General features: G+C 27.7%; 1 protein-coding gene across 2 annotated transcripts in view; it reads left to right on the top strand.

The window, feature by feature from the left end:
- Positions 1–13,371, top strand: part of LOC135923182 (multidrug resistance-associated protein 1-like) — a 41,438-nt gene extending 28,067 nt beyond the window's left edge. For both annotated transcript variants that reach the window (XM_065457791.1, XM_065457790.1), the window contains 9 exons: positions 1,489–1,714; positions 1,995–2,139; positions 2,312–2,477; positions 3,178–3,377; positions 4,538–4,766; positions 5,167–5,547; positions 6,095–6,261; positions 11,769–11,963; positions 12,484–13,371. In XM_065457791.1, the coding sequence (XP_065313863.1) occupies positions 1,489–1,714; positions 1,995–2,139; positions 2,312–2,477; positions 3,178–3,377; positions 4,538–4,766; positions 5,167–5,547; positions 6,095–6,261; positions 11,769–11,963; positions 12,484–12,649 (1,875 nt within the window). In that variant the 3' untranslated portion in view covers positions 12,650–13,371. The remainder of the gene's footprint in view (positions 1–1,488; positions 1,715–1,994; positions 2,140–2,311; positions 2,478–3,177; positions 3,378–4,537; positions 4,767–5,166; positions 5,548–6,094; positions 6,262–11,768; positions 11,964–12,483) is intronic.
- The last annotated feature ends 8,020 nt before the right edge of the window (positions 13,372–21,391 follow it).

Below are 21,391 nucleotides of genomic sequence, written 5' to 3'. Positions count from 1 at the left end.
CCCCCCTTCGGAAATTTGTCATCATAAATATTATTTTAAGACAATACACCCCCCCCCCCATCCCCTCCCCAAAATATATTCAATATATCACACTATAAGCAAGAATTCTGAAAATAAGTAAAAGTTAATAATTTAAATAACCACCATAATTCAAATTTTTTTTAAAAAAGTAGAAACCAAAATTATAAAATATAACCTAGACCTATCAATAAAATTTATGGGGCAACACTCACATAATAGTGCTTTCCCCCTACCAAAATCCAGGATGATTTTGTATCTGTCTGATTCATTTATCAATATTAACTATATAAAAAAGGCCTGCATATAGAATCAGATATTTAATAAAAATTTAAAATTAATAAGTTTAATTTAAAATAATTTATTATAATATATATTAAAAATAAAATTAATTATTTAAATATATTTATAATAATAATATATGAATATTTTAAAGTAACTAGTTACAGTTACTAGTTATAATTTTTCAATATTTTTTTTAAAATGTAACTAGTTATCGTTATCAGTAACTAGTTAGTAAATAGTCACTATAACAACACTAATTTAATATTCTTTAAAACTAGCAACGTCGTTACATTATTTGATTTTTCATTGATATATTACACAAATCTCAAAATTCAAATGAATTAATAATTAGAATTTTTTTAAATACGTCATGATTATTCTATAAATATATGGACAATTTATTTTCTTGATGGTAATTGTTTTTCAAGTTTTTATTTTAATATCGCATATCTCTCAGCACCGCTTTTGCTCTACTGAACGTTAAATGGCAAATATGACAATATTTTATAAACAAGATTTTAATCATTGAAAATGGTTTTCTTTTCTAAAGATATTTTTTTCTCCCTAAGAATTTTGAAAGTATATCATCCTAGTCATTCATCACATATATCTTCCTCACTAAAAATTTCTTTCGGGAATGAGTTTTGGCATTAATTTCCTCTTACTAATTTCCTTCAAATTTCTTAATTTATCAATATTTCCCTCAAAAAACACCCAAATACTGTTTTTTTTATCATTTGGTCTTTAAGAAAATGATATAGATAATTCACATATTATGCCCACTAATGTAATTCATGACTTCCACTGAAAGAAGAATGAAAACTGATTTTTATATTTTATATAATTTTTCCATATAAATTTTAGACCTAAACATTAAACAGTAATAAAACAAAAATGATTAATAATTCTTAACATGTTAATTAATTATGCCTTTATATTAACCATTTATATCATTATAAACATAAAAAAAATAAAAATAATAAAAGATAAAGTAACGAAATAACGTGTTACTTTAATATCTTCCGAATAACGCCGTTACCCTATAAAAAAGTAACACCGTTTATTTTACCAGCAGTATTTAAGTTGTGGTAAAAAAAGCGTTTTAAAATATTATTTGGCTTTAGCATTTGCAATAACATTTTATATTGCGATTCTCTTTAAAATATATAAATATTTTTCTTAAAGGTTAAATTTTCCGTGTACCTAACCTACTTCAAAGCTCTGAAATACCACATCTTTGCCCTTGTCATGTTTCTATACGGCCTTTATTACGCACTTTCGGTTGCCGGGAATTTTTGGCTAAGTCAATGGAGCGATGATAAATTTGTTATGATTAACGGCACTGCTTATCAAGACATTCCTCTTAGGAATAAACGATTGGGAGTTTACGCCCTGTATGGACTTTTACAAGGTTTTATTGTAAGAAAAACAAAGTAGGGGGCAAGGACTATTTCCAAAATTTTTATAATAAACATAGCCACCCCCTATCTTAATAAATTCGCTCCTTGATTTTTTCTAATTGAACTTTTTTTATGAGATATTTGTTTCTTCATAGTGATTGCAAGATTTCATGTAAATCCCTGCAAATAAAAAAAAAGGCACATTCAATTTTAAGAAATATTTGATGCATCATTAAAACATTAAATCACAAGCAATAGATAATTTTCAAAATACGTACACTTTAAAATTAGGCATCGCAATAATGGCAAGCACTGTGGTGGTAGCCATGTCAATGGTATATGCTTCCAGGTCTCTACACCAGAAATTACTCAGGAATATTCTTCATTCACCTATGACATTTTTCGATAGTACCCCTCTTGGGAGGATAGTTAATAGGTATACTTCTTATTACTTTATTACAATAATTATCTTCATAAAATGATAAGAAAATGTTTATATGAATAAATATTTCTAACTAACGATTTTATATGTAATATGTGTATATATAAATTGTGAAAAAAATCTAATAGAACACTTTAAATGATTTTAATTTATAAAATTAAATTAGATTTGCCAAAGATATGGACACTTTAGACAATGGCCTTCCTCCTAACATACGGTCATGGATCACCACTTTTTACAGCGTACTCACTACATTATTAGTCATATGCATGAGCACCCCCATGTTTTTGATTGGGGTCGTGCCCATTGCCATCATATACTTCTTCATTTTGGTATGTATACAACTTTATCGGTATTCATACTTTATTTTAAATTTTTTGAAATATTAATTTTAACTCCCCCCCCCCCACCCCCATTTCCCTCACTATATTTTATATTATTGCAGTGTATAACTAAAAAATTTAAGCCAACCTCATCTTATGCCACATCGTTTAAAAAGATGATTACTTTAAAACGAAATATAATTATTTAAATGTATCAAATATTATGGTTAGAATTAGGAGGATCTTATGATATTTCCCCATTTATATTACGATTTTCAATATAATTTTACAAAATTCTTAGTCTTACTCTTTGCTCAAAATATAAGCAAGGATATTTTGCCAACCTAAATCAGTTAATGTTTATAAGACGTGACTAATGTTAGACTAAACTAACGCCTCATTATTCTAATTTGAAACATTCATGGAATATTTTCTGTTTAAATTATTTATCTAAAACCCTAGAGGTATCTAAATTGGAAATTTTTTTTAAACCTAAGGCCTGACCTGGCCCTTTGTTGCAAATAGTTTTAAGGGTAATTAGAACCGAATGAGTTTTCAACAATTTAAATTTATTTCAAAAAATATGTCCCTAGTTTGGTAAAAATAAATAATATTTCAACCCCACTCGATTTTTAAATCATATTATTTTACGGGGGTTTAATAGGAGCTCTTATCTCTTTTATTTATCGTTATATATATAAATAATAAGAAATTTTACATCCCTACATCTCGCCAGCTCAAGAGGTTAGAGTCCATATCCAGATCTCCCATATATTCCCATTTTCAGGAAACTCTGCTTGGGGCTTCGACTATACGAGCTTTTGGGGTGACAGATAAATTTTTAACTGAATCGTACAGACTTGTTGACGAAAATCAAATGTGTTTTTACCCAAGTTTGGTTTCTAATAGGTAATGAAATGATCTCCTTCCCCCTTTTATTTTTAAAGCATTGATTCATTATGATATTGTAATAAAATATAATTTTATTAACACCGTTATAATAAATTGTAAAATTAGAAAAACTCGGCTTTTCATTCAATTTTATTTTTCTTATAACTTTTAATTAGGGCTGTGCCGATCCACATATTTTTCACCGATCCGATATTTTCCGATATTGCCTCAAAACCGATCCGATATTTATACTGATTTTCAATCATCCCCGTTTGAACCAAATGTAATTAAGAAATCAATATTTTTTATGCAAAAAATCGAATTATGAATTTAATTTAATTTTTTATTTCTACAACTAAGACTATAATAAAAAAATATATATTCAATAATATATCCATTTTATGTTGGTATGAATTATAAAATTGTAATATTTAATATATAAAATTATAATATATTAGATTTTTTTAATAAATATGAGAGCCTCCAGATTTTCTGGGAATAAGCTTCTACGATATGGACTATCTATATCTCCTGCCGTACTGAAGGCAGACTCAGATGATTCCGCAGATAACGCATTTTGCAAAATTATCTGTCTTTTGTAAAATATTTGCATAATTCAGATACCATATTTAAAAAAATTCTTTTATTTAAAGTATAAATAAAAAAATTGGCGTTATTTAAAAAGATTTAAAATAAATAAAACCTTGGGTGTTTCTTTCTATTTTTATAAAAAAAACTTTTAAAATACTATAAATCTATTTTAAAAAAGAAATAAAATTTTAAAAAATTATTTAGAAAATATTATAATTGTAAAATAAATATAAATAAAATAACAAAAAAAAAAGAAAAGTAAAAAGATCGGATCGATTTTTACAGGTATGGGCTTGATCCGAATTTAATATCGGCACAGCCCTACTTTTAATTTATAAATATATATTATATAATCTTTCATTTTGTATATGAAATATATTCATTTGTATATTATGTCAACTTATCCAATTTAGGCTCATTTAATTAATATTTTTATCGAATTCTTAATTAAACATTTTTCTATATTTGAAGAGAAGAAACCTGTTCCTACGTATAAATTTTAAATTAAAAAAATAAAATCTGCTCTCTAACGATATAAATATAAATTACAATAATATTATTATATTATTATTCCAAAAATACACAAGATGGCTAGCAGTCCGTCTTGAGTTTATAGGCAGTTTTATAGTATTTTTGGCCGCACTAACAATAGCTTTGAATAGAGATAATATTAAGCCCGGAGAAGCTGGACTAGCCATAAGCTACGCTCTTAGTGTAACCCAAGCCCTTAATTGGCTAGTCAGAATGACTTGCGATTTGGAAACTAATATAGTCGCTGTGGAGAGGGTCACTGAATACTCATACACCCCTACAGAGGTTTATTTTATAAAATGTTATAGAAGGGTATAATAGCTCTAGAAAAAATAGGTTTTAATTATAGGAATTTATATATAACAATATATATTATAGGAAATTGGTTATAAGATAAGAATGAAAAGTAAAGAAAGACAGAGAAAAAAATGCAGAGCATTTCTAGTCACCCTTTAACATGACTGGATCTAGATTTTAGGAAAGGAATTATCTTAACTTATATAATTACCTTCTCTTACCATTGTCCCCTTAAGTTTTATGTGATAGATAAGTAATAATATGAATGAACCCATTGGAATCTGAACGAAAATTTAAATCGGATTTATTTGGCAAGACATTGTAGATCACTAAAGAAAAATTAATAAATATCACTTCATTAACGAACCAAAACAAACATATATTACAGGCCCCCTGGATAATTCCTGACCATCGACCCCCTGCTGATTGGCCTTCCAGAGGCTCCTTAAAATTTTCTCATTATACCATGCGATATCGCTCGGCCGCGCAGATCGGTTCTCTCCCTCCCCCTGCACTGGACGATGTGTCTTTCGAAGTACAGGGCGAATCCAAAGTAGGAATCGTGGGTCGCACTGGGGCCGGAAAATCTAGCCTTACGGTAGCCCTGTTTCGTATAATGGAGTCCGATGATTCCATAAATTTAAATGAAAACGAAATTTCCGAATCTAATAAAACATTCTCGAAAATATCTAAGATATACATAGACGGAATCGATATCAGTCAGCTCGGGCTACACGATATTCGGAGTCGTATTACTATCATACCTCAGGTATATCTTATTTTAAACTCAAATTATACATACATAATAATACGATGATATGGTTTTATTGGGTAGATGATTAAGTTATTTATGAATTTTATATATATTGATTTTGTCATATAAGGTAAATTATTTTTGTATATAAAAAATATACTATACCTGTGTTAGTAACGAATATTCGATAAATATTGATTTAACATATTTGAAAAGAATTTTTTTTTGTTATTCGATTGTTATTAATTTTAAATAATTTTATTTCTTATTATAAATTTTAATATTTTCGTAGAAAATTTTGAGTTAATAATTAATTTTATACACCAAAAAGTGAACTACTTATTCCACGAATTATATTTTAGAATAAATTCTATACCTTTATTAAAATTTTGTTATTTACTTTATTTAAAAAACAATTTATGGCTAATTTTTAAATATCACCTTCCAGAAATGGAAGCTTAACATGCATTTTTGTACCAGATTTGGCTTATTTTGAACAATTTAATATAAGTTATATTAGAAATTATTTTCTCATCTATACTAAAAAAAATTGACTATAAAGGATCCAGTGCTTTTCTCTGGCACTCTGCGGTTTAACTTGGACCCTTTCAACGAAAAAACGGATATCGAAATATGGGAAAGTTTGAGAAACGCTCACCTACACACTTTTGTATCCAGTTTACCTCTGGGAATTGACCACGAGATTGCAGAATATGGGGAAAATTTGAGGTTTTTTTTTGAAACATATAGTTAGGAAATGGTTAAGTTATCACCACTTTTGCCTAAACCATAGCTTATAAAAAGTAATTAAAGAAATTTATAATCACAAAACACGACTGACTTAATATAGGCAATTTAAATGATTACAATTAATAGCCATAGGCAGTTTTAAATAGCTATGGCGAATAATTTTTTCAAAATTAGTGAATAAAAGAAAATTCAAAATTTTTTTTAAAAATATTTAACATAAAATTAAATACAGTGTTTCATATTTTTTAATTTAATTGTAAATAAAATTATTATAATAACATATTAATATTATTTAACAATTTTTAAAAGTTAAATAATTTTTTTTGCAAACAAATTAAAAAATATGAAAGAATCTGCTCATTGATTTAAAGGAAATAACTAAAAAAAACTATTAGCCAGAGCTATTCAAAACGTCAATTGTAATAATTTAAATTGGCTATTATTACAACTATTCAGTCAATTCTTGTTGGCGAATAGTCGGTTAAACGTAGCCGATTCCTCATCTATACCTATAGGAGACTAATTTTTTCTACCTAATTCCTGGGATGACTCTACATAACCTGTCTAAAAATTTTTATAAAATTTCCACTCAAACATAATATTTTATCCACTTAACCCCGACATACAATAATCTAAATTGATGCTTATGCATAATCTGAAAATATCAATTTTTTAATGTGAATTTTTATTCTTATAATCCATATTCGTCGATTATTCACATTAGCATTATATATCTTTTGGGTTCGTCCCTTTAAATAAATAAACACAATGAATAAGTCCAAGAATAACATCGCCATTTTTTAAATTTAGAATAAATAAAAATAGATTATTAACAAAATTCTCTTTTGGCCTCATTCATTTCTCTTCAGGTTTTCTCCCTACAGCCTTTAGCAACTTCGTAATTCCATCCATTTAAAATACAACATTTTTTTTATTAGGAGAGTCAGGTGCCACTTTTTTTTTATTTCTTGTAATCAGGGTTTCGAACCGAACCGCCAAACCGGAATGAACCGTTATGATTTTCTGAACCGTAACCTTAACCGAACCGTTATAAAGAAAATATAAAAAGAGGGAAACGAACCGTTATAAATATTAAACCGGTTCAAAACGGTTTTAAAAAATAATTAATTTTAAATTATTAACCTAAATTTAAAATTTAATTTTCCTTGGGGGTATTTTTTAAATTGGTGATTTCTTTTCAAATTAAATATTTTTATATTAACAACATTATATATCAATTAAAACCATTCTTCTTTAAATACTTAATTTATTAGAGATTAGGCAAATTATCTGTTAATTAGATAAGATATCTTAAAATCACACATAATTATTCTTGGCTAAATTATTTATATATATAAGTTATTAAGCTTTTATAATAATACTTGCTAATAATTTAGGAAAAAATTAAATAATTCTACTATTAATAACTAACATCTAAAAGAAATCAAGTACTATTTACATTCATTTTTGTATTATATGCTTTATTTTTTATCTCATTATAAAAACTTAGATAATAGAATTTAAATGACAATAAATAAAATGGTCAGCAATAATTTAATGATATAATAATTTTTTATTTATAATCATATTGTTTTTTTAAATTCAGAATTCTAATATTCATTTAAGTCATTATAAATTATTTATTATTAAAATAATATTTTTAACATTTGAAGAAAGAGAGATCGCCAGAAAACATCTTTGTAAAACTTGGAACTTGATACAAAGTCTTAATAATCTGAATATTGAAATTCTAAATACTATGCCTACGTGTTTGCATTCGAAAGATAATTTAGATGATGATTTTGAAGATTTCGCATGAAAGTCTTAATAAGAATTATTCTCAGGGCATAGAAAATTATAATAAATGTGTAGGAAATAGAATATGTCATTTGATAATATAGAGAGATTAGAAAAAGATACTAATCTTTTGAATTATTGGGAAAATAATATTAATATGCCAGAACTTTATAAGCTAGCTATAACTGTGCTAGCAGTTCCAGCTACGCAGGTATCCGTAGAAAGAGCATTTTCTAGCCTTAAGTTTATACTCTCTGCGCATAAAACTAAATTAAATCCTGAAATATTAGAAAATATTTTAGTTATCCGTTAGTATACATTTTATTATATTTATGCGTTATTTTATTCATCATTGTATTTACGCATGTTTGTTTTTATCTTATTTATTTATGAAATAAAAAAAATTAATTTGTCTAATTTAAAAATATTATATATGTATATGTATATATATAATTAATGAAAAGGATATCGATATATATATATATATATATATTTAAAATTCATTATTTAATACAAATACATCAATTAATTTTGGCCTGAATATATATTCTCATCTAAAATTAATAAATTAATGAAACTTTATAAAAATATTGATCATATTCCATAAAATTATCCATATTATATTTATGTTATTATAAATATGTATTAGATTTATTAAAATGTAAAAAATGTGTTTGGTAATTTTTTTGTATATTAAATTTTAATGTTATATTATTTTATATATTTTATTATTCATATTCCATTTTAAATATAAATAATTATCTTGATTTTATAAATGTATAAGTAAAAAAGATATTATATTTAATACTTTCATATAAACTATATTATATATATTAGTAATAAGGAGAAAAGAAACAAAAAGAGAGGGGGGGGCAGTAAAAATTATTGAGGTTAAAACGGATCATCTTGTGGAAAGACTGCCTATGAAGCTAATATAATTTGTCTTGTGTATTGCTATGGCGAATCTTTGACTTAAGAAGAAGCCTTCGTGGGGTTCACCGGTTAGTTGACGAATGTGAGAGCCAAGTTCCTTGAAAAAAGATAAGGCATATTTCCCAAAAGTTGTAAGGGTTGTGGAGATGATGGGAATGAAAATATATTCTTGAGAGATTTCAGAATATTTCGCTAATATTAAAAGTTGGTTTGATGGAGCAAGTGGATCAATACATGAGTAGTCCCAGACCAAGAATTGACCGCGCTCAAGAAATTTGAGAAATCCCGTCAAGCCGTTTCCCATCAGATCTGAAAAGACCGGAAGGTTCAAGAGTAGAGGGGATTTGAGCAGATCTCAGAGCTCTAAGGATGTGAATTTCATAGATTATGTCTAACGATTCGACCTTTACACGAGCGACAGTGAAGACTATGTCTACCATTACCCAAAACGGCAGAACTGCAACCTGAACATGTGTGGGGTTGGGTAATTACACAATTTAATCGAATGCCGATCGCGTGAGCAATCTCGTTTTGGTTCAGTTGTAATTGCAGATAAACAGACGGAATAGCTTCAAGAAACTCATGGCCAGAACCATTAAGCAGTGAGGAGAATAAGGGACGGTCAGATAATTGCATTCTGGAAAGGAGTGATTCAACGCAGAATGCAATAATAGGACTATCCCAGTCCTTCTGCTTTTTCGATTCAGGAAGAGGGTGATCCGCAATAATTCGAGTCTTCCATTCGATGATTGCATCATTATAAGACGAGTCGGGTTTTAAAGAATTAGAATTTACTATGTTTTTAGTTAAAAGACAACTGGATATGAAGGCTGTTAAGGCGAGATCAGACGGAGATCTGAAACCGAGACCTCCCATCTTAGTGGGTAAAGAGGCTTGTGTCCATGCTATTTCATCAAATTTAAGATTTAGAATATTTTCGATAAGGACTTTGATCCCATTTTCATAAACTCCAAGAGGAATGGGGAATTTAAATATATGGCGGTTGAACGAAGTTCGTAAAGAATACGGGGAATATTGAAAAAAATTAAGGAAAAAGGCTTTATGAAAGGGAAGTAGGGAGAATAAATCTGCCAGCTCAAATAAAGTATCCAGAGTAGACTGAAGGAAGGAAGATATAGCAGAGTTACCACCAACAGAGGCTCCCAAATGATGAAGACCATCAAGGGTCGTTAGTTTGAATTTATTTGAATTAGGTTCGATAGTATTGATAGGGATAAATTCTGATTTCTCTGGATTAATGGAGAGTCCGATAGCAGATACGGTCTCCTTGATGATATTCACAGCTTTATTGACCTCAACATTGGATCCTCCAAGGATACCATCATCAATGTACCAAGAATGCAAGGATAAAGAGCAGACCGAATTAATGGATTTAATGATGTCATTAATACCTAAACAAAAGAATAGGGAACCTAGAGGGTCTCCCTGTTGAATGCTTTCAATGGAAGGAATTTTAAAGGTATCAAACTGAAGAGTGGAGGGCTGTTGATAACACGAATAAAAGAACTTAGTGTAACTGGGAAAAAGATTACTCGAGGAACTCAGGAAGGAGTTCCGGGAGAGTGTGTTGTAAACATTAGAGAAGTCAATTTTAATTAAGGATTCATTAGAGGGTAAATTTTCAAGATATAATCTAGTTATATGTACCACCGCTTCACAGCCACCAGGGATTCCAACACCAAGTTGGAAGGGGCTTAAGAGACGTGAAGCGTCATGCTTAATTCGAGATGATATCATCTTGGCTACTAAACGACGAAAGGTAGAACCAATGGCAATAGGTCTGATATCATTATTAGGTTTTTGAAGTGCGATTACCCTAGCACCAAAGAGGATAGGTGAAACAAAATTTGGAACATCACCGTTTAAAATTTTGTTGCAGAAGTTTGTTAATTTGGAAAGAACGGATGTTTGTGAGCATGTAGAGGGGGAAGTGATGTCCTGGAGAAAAATGGGACGTATGCCATCGAGACCCTGAGCAGAATCGCGATGAAAGAAAAGAATAGCTTTCCTCACTTCTTCTGAAGTAAAAAGAGAGGCACAAGTTGAGAGAGGTTGAGGGGAAATTGGGATAATGTTAGCGGGTGTTTTATATTTACTAAGTTTAATATAAATATCTATTAGATTATCATGATAAGAAATTATAAATTAAAAAGATTTTTCTCTAAAATTAATATATACATGGTTAATGATTAATTTTTTTAAATCAAATTTATAAAAACCGGACAAACCGAAAAGAACCGTTATAAATTATAAACCGAACCGATATTAATTTTTTTTTAAAAAAACCGAAATGGAACAAAACCTTTATAGAATTTTAAACTAAAAACCGGAACGAACCGAACCGTTATGCTTAACGATTAGAAACCCTGCTTGTAATATATTCTTAATCACCTTTTACAGACCGGTCAGGATTTTGAGAGTCGAATATTGCATATTCACCATTAGACCCATACCCCGTCATATTTTACGTGGCCCACAAATTTTAATTAAAAAATAAAATAAACGTATTTGTTAAGTTAAGTGAAAAATCATTGCTCCTTATGTTATTGCATTATAATTCTAAGTATTTTATTTTGATAAAAGAAAAGAAATCATGTTTTATGTTATTTTAAAAATTTTAAATTTAGGGCCGCCAAATTAATTTTGAAAAATGCAGGCCCATCTAGCTTCCAACTCATGATTTTGGAAATTTTAACAAAGATTCAATTTAGTTGATCATTTTTTTAAAAAAAAAGTTTGGGTCAACGACAGCTCGTTTGCTTGGCCCGGGCCTTGCTGAGAAAATCTAAAATTCTCGTTCTGGACGAAGCAACGGCAGCTGTGGACGTGGAAACGGATGAGCTCATTCAAAAGACTATTGCTGAAAAGTTTTCTCTCTGCACGGTCCTGACCATAGCTCACAGACTAAATACCGTCATCGATTATGATAAGTAAACAATTTTTTGTATATATTGGTAGTGAAATAAAAGTAGAAACAGATTATAGTCGATTCAAAATACATGGATATTTATAGCTCGCTATTCAATACGAATTTATGTAAATATATTATTGAAAACAGAAGAAAATAAAGAATGGAATGCAGAGTGAGAAGAAAAAGGTTTAGTTTAACAGGGTTTAAATCTTCAAATTCTCATTTGAAGATATAAGATCAACAAAATTGAAATTTTTTTTAAAGATCATAAATTTGTGATTTCAACATAAGATTTTTATGCATAAAAATCACACACTATTTACTTATAATTTTTACAAAAGAAATTTGGAATTTTGTAAAATTTTATCAAAAATCCTGTTTGACTTATTCAGAAAAATTTACTTTTTAAAAAATCTTAAATATAAAAAATTTCCTAGTTTATTAAAGAAAGGGAAAAATTATATGAATTAATATCCTCAATAAATTATTCTCTAATATTATCTCATCACTCGCTTATTTATCCATTAAACCTATTCTAGAATACTAGTGCTTGATCACGGGAAAAACGTGGAGTTCGATATTCCTTCAAATTTATTGCGAAATAAACGTAGCAGATTTTATGGCATGTGTCTAGAAGCTGGTCTCACCAATCATAGCATTTCCATTAATAATAAAAACCATCACAGTAATATTAAAGTTGAATAACCACAAGGTGCCACCTAAAAAAATATCTACCAAAAAATATTCCCTCACTTTCCCAAATCATAACTTTTTTCCTCTTCGAATTCAGTTCAAAGTTTCTTAAAAATCCCTCTAAATCTTAATTTATTTTCATGTTCCCTTATATCCTTCTAAGTCAAGTTTGAATTTTTTAACTTGTAATTTTATAAGTTATATTTTTCATATGATATAAGAATTTGTTTTTTAAAATTATTATATTCAATTCACACCCATGCTCTGATTAAAATTTATATGTTTTAAAAATTTATTATTCATTGAATAATTGATATTTAAATAAATGTGATTTTTTTTTCATTTCTTTGACCTCCTTATCATTTTATTTTAGAAATTAGCATTAATAATATCATTATTTTTGTGTAATATAAACCGCATCCATTTTTATAAATATTTCGCACATTAACAAAACATTAAACCCTCACCTTTTTTAAATAACATTTTGTACAGTGAGGCCATCTTTCAAGACCTATCAACCTTAGACCGAAACCGGATTGATTAACCAACCTCTTTGTTTTAGCCCGGACTATTTAGGGCCACGATCTGGATCTTATCCTTCATTAATTTTATATAGGTTACAAATCTTATCATGTTCAATTGGTCTATTATATTTTAGAAAAAAATGTTATCAGTAATTTTTAAATATGAAGCAAATTTTGATGGAAAATTTATTGATCTATTTTTAAAACTATTCTTTTGTCATTTATTTTTTAGATATCTATATAATAAAAGATTATATACAAGAATAAATTATTTCTAATTATGCCATCGAATTTCACGATAAATGCAGAGAACATTGAAAATAATTTATTATATAAAATTTAATATATTTAATCAATTCCGTTCTCTCTTTCTTTTATTTTCCCCGAATTTGTCCATTGCTGTCATTATCAAAACCTTCACATTTATAATTCAATCAGCATTTACTTTCAGTATTCGAGATATAGCCTTGCACGATCTTATCAAACTAAGGTCATATGAAGTCGGGTAAACAATCTTTGGGACTCAGAATAATTTCATTAATTTACTCGTTACCCCCCCCCCCCCCATTCCCACAGACCAAGAATAAAGAATTTCAGTCAAAAGATATAAAATTAGCTATTATTTGATACCCATATTTATATTTTATTTTGATAAAAATATTCCTTACCCCCAAACCTAGAGTCGCCCATTAAGGGGGATAGATTGACCTCCAGTTGAATAGATCTTTTGATTAGCTATCGATTGATACCCTATATTAGACATATCTTATTTCATAAGGCCAAAAAAAACAACATTGAAAATTAATAAATAACAATAAAATTAAAAAGAAATAAAACGAAACGAAAAGCGCATAAAACGCTTTTTAAAATAAGATTCCTCTTTATCACGATTATAACGTGATAATACCGTATTATCATTCCTTAGCTTAAAACCCTAATTTTTTAGTTATCTCTTTAAAACCAGTGATGATCCTGGATAGTTTTGATCCCTTTAAAAAATTTGATAAATATATTTTGTCTCAAAACATAGCATTTAAACTTAGTTTTAATGGATTGAACCTGACCTGAAGGCAGGGCCGTAGCCAGGAATTTTCACTTAGGGGGGCCAAGTGCTTACTTGGGGGGGGGGGCACTATTTTTTTAAAATCAAACAAATAATTACGCATTCATAGAAATTTTTTCCTATTTTTATTAAAAATTTAATAACAAAATAATACTATAATATGAATATACAAAACAAAATAATACTATAATATGCATATAAAAAACAAAATATTACTATAATAGAATACGGCGATTTTTATTTTTAAATTTTAATATAAATGAACTAAAAGATAAATTCTGCGTTATTCTTTTTTCATACGCCATTAATACTAAATTTTGTTTACGTTTATCCTTCATAGACTCTCTACTGCTCGATAAAACTCTTTAATGTAGAGAACGAGGCCTCACAAGAAGCCGTTAATATTCCAATGATTATCGCTGCTGAGTAGGATTTATATAATTCTTTAAATGCATGATTATATTTTTTTTATGCATAATATGTAAGATATTTTCAAAATTAAGATTTTCTTTAGCTTCCGAAGCTAGCAATCCTTTTGCTATCTTCATTTCATGATGCAGTGTTTCCATATTTAAGTTTAACAGGGATTTTAATGGGGCCATTTTATCTGATAAAAAATAATCAGGGTCAAGGTGGGGACAATTTATTAAAAGATTAAAATCATCTTCTGTAAATCGGTCTAAAAAACGATCCACAAAGTTATCTATAATTTCATAATATATCCTTTTTAAAGAACTCCAATTGGAGTCTTTCACAATCGAATTCTAGTTTGCTATCAACTAAAAAATCTTGGAAATTTTTAGGCGTTTTACGTACCCGTGATGATTTTTGGGGAGTAAGATTAAATTTTGATAAAAGTTTTTCAGCCTTAATCATAATCAAAGCAAAAGAATTATCACTTCTTTTATTTTTTAATATATTGATAGTAGAATCAATACAATTTTTAGCATCCACTAAATTAGTACCTACTGATTGTAGATACTTATTTAGTGGATCTATTGTAATTAATATCTCATAAATTATGATGGCTAATATAATGTAATTTATATTAATACATTGAGATAAAAGACCAGAGGCTTCGACTGAATCATGAATTGAAACCTCTGAATTAAGAGTTCTATTAGAAAAGTAAAATAATACTTCACCAATAGCCTCAAAATTCTCATAAATAATGCGAGATGTTTCCAAATGACCAATCCACCTCTGGTCTAAAAGTCTCTTAAGGGCGTGGCCTGTATATTTGGATACGTTAAAACGCCTGAAAATATTATACAATGCATTTGATAAATTAAAAAAATTAGAAATAATAACAATATTATTATACCAATTTTGAACCACAAGATGCAACTTGTGGTTGTAGCAATGTATAAAAGGAACATTTTTATTAATTTTTTTTTGAAGAAGTGTTTGCACTCTTCCATTTCGGCCAGACATAACGTTTGCACCATCATATGCCTGGCTTATTATATTAGCTGAATTAATATTTAGATCATTAAGTTGCTTTAAAATGCAATCTGTAATGCTTTCATCAGAAAGACACTCTAAATTAATGATTCCTATTAAAAGGTTTTCACAACCTGAAGCATCTTTTGTCTCATCAGCCTTAAGACAAAAAAAAGGCATCTCGCTTTTATTATATTTGTCTGAAATATGTTCAAGCACCATATCTGCCATAATGGATATTACTTCGTTTTGAATCTGTGATGATGTATATTGAGCATTTTGGGGTATAAATTTCATAATTTTATTTAATTCAGGGTCTTTTTATATAATGCGGGTAACTACAATAACGTTAGGGCAAATTACCCAGGATTATACAATAATTTTTCAAGATTTGAAAATAGAACCAGTTATAATAACGATAATAACCAAAGATTTTATTATGATTACAATCACGGATTCAACAGACGCTATGATACTTCAAGATGCACGCAAAGGCATAGTAATAATTATAATGGAAATCGAGGAGGAAGTTACGCATGTAATTGTAGACATCATGTCGACCATAATAATCAAACACGATACACTAATAAAATAAATACCATAAACATAGAAGAAATAAAAGAGGATGATAATAATAAAATAGAAAAAAAAGAATATAATTTGTATAACTTGGACATAAATAATATGGATGCTGATAAAGACAACACAGATAATAACGCGTATAAAGTAACTTTAAAATTGAATAACCTGTCAACGATCATGCAGGTCGATACTGGCTCTAGATTCTCAATAATACCTAGTTCGATAGCTAAGAGCGCAGGCATCACTGAATTAAAGAAATCTAATTTAAAATTAACAGGCTATGACGGCTATCAAATCAAAATATTAGGAACGGCGCAAATTAGCGTAAATTATGAAGGAGTAACTAAAAATTTACAAGCGATCGTTGTTAATAGCAATAAGAGTCCATTACTTGGCAGAACTTGGCTAAGTGCCTTCAAGAATATTTTAAAAAAATTTGTGGGAAATATAGGTGATGATTATTGTAATGATAAACTTACTAAACTCATACTTGATTACAAACTTAAAATGGCCGATAAACCCATCTGCAAAACCAATATCAAGCTTCGCTTAAAGCAAAATGCTGTACCAAAAATAATACCAAATGTTAAAAAAATAAATTCTTATAGATTAGAAGAAATAAATCATTTGATAACAATTGAAGAAATTATAGTTATTAAAAACAATAATGAAACAAAAATTGAAGAAAATAATAAAATAAAAAATTTTATAATTAATAAAAAATTTAAAAAAACTTTGGAAAAGAAAATTAAAACAAAGGTGATTAAATAGCATGATGTTGAAAAGGAGATTAAGAATACGATATGGAGATCATATGTTGAAAATGGAAGGAGAAAGAGAAATTTTGTTATAAAGAACAAGTTAAAGAGAAATTATGATATAAAAAAAGTGTTCAAATTGAAAAATAAAGGAGTAAAATTTAAAAAATAAAAATAATTAAATAAAAAATTATAATATAAAATGAAACAATTCCAAAACGGAAATTTGTTGTATGAGATAGATACTGGGAACAAAATTATAAAAAGACACTTGGACCAAATAAAAAAAAGATCAACTAATGTTGAACCTTCTTCTAATGGTGCAACAGTTTTTAAAGCGAATGTTAATAATAATGCATCACCTTATACATTGAATTTTAGAAGGGGAGGTGATGAACCAAGAAACCAAAATGTACAAGTGAATGATCAGAATCGCAACGTTCAAAGACCAGTTAGAAATAGTGTGTTACCTAGAAAATTTGAAAATTTTATAATGAATTAAATTTGATAATAAATTTTTTTTTTCTCTTCCTTATCTTAAAACAAAATTAGTTTTTTTGTGTGTGGAACTAAATAGATAAAACGTACAACAAAAAAAGATCAACGAAGGGGTTAACGAGCAAGAATGACAAACGACAAAATTATAGACAGAGGGCAAATAAAAAAAAAAAGTGTGAAATGTTAAACAGTGACACTCATGTATTTTATCTTAACTTTAAAAAATTGTTATGTTAAACAGTGACACTCATGTATTTTATCTTAACTTTAAAAAATTGTTTTTTCTTTTACATCCTTAAGCTATTTATGGCGTAACTTAATATATTTCAAATGTAATAAGAATTGTTTCTTTCTTTTTGTTAAAAACAACTTTTATATTTTAAAATCAATTTGTTTATAAACTAATATTAAATTTTATATTTTATAAATCAATTTACTTAATTAACTAATGTTCAATTTTTTATTTTAACTTTAAAAAAAAGATCAATTTACTTAATAAACTAATGTTCAATTTTATATTTTAACTTTAAAAAAAAGATCAATTTATTATAAACTACATTAAATTAAATTGTCAATATATATAGGAAACTATTTTGAATTATGTGATGATTATATTTTTTAAATTTAAATATCAATAAATTGACGTAATATACGTTTACTGCCACCATGAAAAGGTTGCAGATATCAAAGGCAGAAATCAAATGTAATAAACGTATATTACGTCAATTTATTGATATTTAAATTTAAAAAATATAATCATCACATAATTCAAAATAGTTTCCTATATATATTGACAATTTAATTTAATGTAGTTTATAATAAATTGATCTTTTTTTTAAAGTTAAAATATAAAATTGAACATTAGTTTATTAAGTAAATTGATCTTTTTTTTAAAGTTAAAATAAAAAATTGAACATTAGTTTATTAAGTAAATTGATTTATAAAATATAAAATTTAATATTAGTTTATAAACAAATTGATTTTAAAATATAAAAGTTGTTTTTAGCAAAAAGAAAGAAACAATTCTTATTACATTTGAAATATATTAAGTTACGCCATAAATAGCTTAAGGATGTAAAAGAAAAACAATTTTTTAAAGTTAAGATAAAATACATGAGTGTCACTGTTTAACATAACAATTTTTTAAAGTTAAGATAAAATACATGAGTGTCACTGTTTAACAAAAACATTGCTATAAATATCCCAGAAGAATAAATTATGTTTTCATCTTTTGCAGCATTCGTAATATTTGTTGAACCAGTCCCACGGAAAGGTAGCTCTTGTATGCTAAGAAATAGCATCAAATCAAATATTGATTTAATATAATATTGATTACGATTAATTTTATCATCTCCCAACATTTTAGTTATTTCTGTACCTTTGTTTATATTTTGATTTTTATCATGCCATATTGTAATTGAATTTAAATGAGCTTTTGAGCTCTCGTGTTTTAGCAGTCCCTTCTTGGCAGTTAACGCATTTTTCCAATTTCTGAATCCCGTTTGTCCAAATTCATCACATGGATCACACAAGTATTTCCTACATGGAAAACAAAAGGCAGCGTCAGCTTCTACACTATATTCCAACCAGTCTCGGCCTCTATACCATGATTTTTGAAATGAGCTTGGCCTTCCATGGATATCTCTTTTCGCGTAATTGTTTAATTTGATTTGGTTTATTCTGGCCTAGGTCACCTGAGATTTGAATTGAACCATTAGAGGACTTTTTTGACACTAAAAATATTATAATTAATAAATTGTAATGAGGGAAAGGGTCTTAAATAATAATGGTCATCCGAATGGGTGAAGGAAGGGCATGCTGAAAATGAACAAACACAAAATTTATCTTGTATTTAAGATACAAGTATTTGCTATACTGTAGTGCCCAACCCTGATGAAGATTATCAGTAAAGTTGATCAGTAAATTATAGATATTCAGTATTAAAAACTAGAAAAAGGTCATAAACATTATATCTTTAAAGATTAACAAAAAAATATAATATTTTTATATTTATAAATCAATTACTAGTTGCTACTTGACAATGAGAGACTGAGCTGCTAGATGAAGATGATTGAGTCTCTTCTTCGTCTTTATTTGTCTTAAAATCAAAATATAATAATGAAACACCATAATCGCCTACTCCTATTGATAGTGTCAAAAATATATAACTAGAAAAATTTGGGTTAAATTTTAAACTATTTACCATCTTCCTCCTCCTGAGTGTAGTGATGATCAGTTTCTAGATTATTAGCTTCATTCATATCTTGAAATATGAGTGAATATATTTATTTTAATAATTAAAATTATTATACAAAATGATAATATTAATAATAAATGTCTGTCTCTTATCTTATATAAAATAAATATATATGAAATAATAATATATAGGTATTGCCCTATATCAATATCATATAAGTCATGAAATAATAATATAAATTTATAATAACTATGAGAAGAATAATTTTCTGAAATTTCTGATGTAGTATTACTAGTAGTTTGTAGAGGTGATGTTGCTTGACATTTGTTCTTTAACTTAAAATAAGAGTTAATAACTGATTGTTTCTTCATAATTTTAAAATAAACGCTGTAAAATAAAATAACTGGTTATGTATTATAATATAAATGTGATACCTATAGAGAATGTTATACACAACAAAAACAAATGAAAAAAAATGACTGAATGATAATTTAATATTGGTAAAAATAAAAATAAAAATAAAACAGGATAGAAAAAAATTTACAAACTAGACATGTTTGTAGAATAAATATTCAAAATTTATTTTAAAAATATAAAAAAAATCAATTTTAAAAAAAAATTTCAAATTTTTATGGGGGGGGGGGGTCAGAAAAATTTTTGGGGGCCAAAGATTTTTTCTGGGGGCCAGGTTTGGGGGCCAAAAATTTTTGTGCCCCCCCCCCCAACGTGGCTACGGCCCTGCCTGAAGGTAGGAGGAGGTTATAAAGAATAAAAATTGGATATTATTTTCAAATAACAGGTAACAACTATCATAAGGGTACGGAGAAAATTCTCATTCACCGTCATTTTTGACGGACTCAGCAATGCTGACTAACAGGAGCTCTGGTAATCTTAGTTATATATTTTTCATTTTGCCCTTTAAGAAAGACGGGTCATCATACTTGTCCCTTTTTCGGTGATAGATGAATCAGAAATTTAGAAAATCTTATGAGGTGTTATTCACAAATTTACCTCTTTTTCGCCAAAATTTTAATATTTTCATAAAATATATTAATAAAATATATTTAGTGCCATATACTCAAACTAATTACCCCTCAACCCCGTCATACTTGACGGGTTATTATCTAGTTAGGTAGTTTGAAATGCAAAAAGTTTTTTTAATGTTTGAATTCCAATATTAATTTTAATTAAATAATATTATTTTTATTTTACCTAATTTTGTTTTTGAGTTAATGTTTTATTAAAATAAATGTGCATCAACAAATAATAAATCTAAATTTTGAATATAGAGGTCCAAACCTTTCTTTTTCTATGCCCAAAATCTCGGCTTACATAACATTGGCTACTAATCAACATACCCTATGTGGAAATTGGTCAACCAAAGAAATAGGTATAAATATTGGTTGTTAATTTTTTTTGATATTACACATTTAATAAATAAAATTAAGATTTTTGTAAAAATAAATATGAAGAAATAATTAATAGGCCAACATTCAAAATGATTTCTACTTAATCATCCTTATTTTTTTATACTAAGTAATATATAATAAATTGCAACTGTAATAGATACGCGCCGAATTGACGCTGCGCTGAATTGTCGCCGCGCCAAATTTTATGCCCCTAATTTTCCGCGCTGAATTGAGGTGAACCTACCTAAACGCCCATCCGTTGGGAAATAAGAGGAGAGTT

The sequence above is a fragment of the Gordionus sp. m RMFG-2023 genome, chromosome 2 (assembly GCF_954871325.1).
Source record: "Gordionus sp. m RMFG-2023 chromosome 2, tfGorSpeb1-WG-v2, whole genome shotgun sequence".
Lineage (NCBI taxonomy): Eukaryota > Metazoa > Nematomorpha > Gordioida > Chordodea > Parachordodidae > Gordionus > Gordionus sp. m RMFG-2023.
The sequence above is the reverse complement of the archived record's forward strand: the minus strand, read 5'-3'. Positions and strand labels throughout refer to the sequence as shown.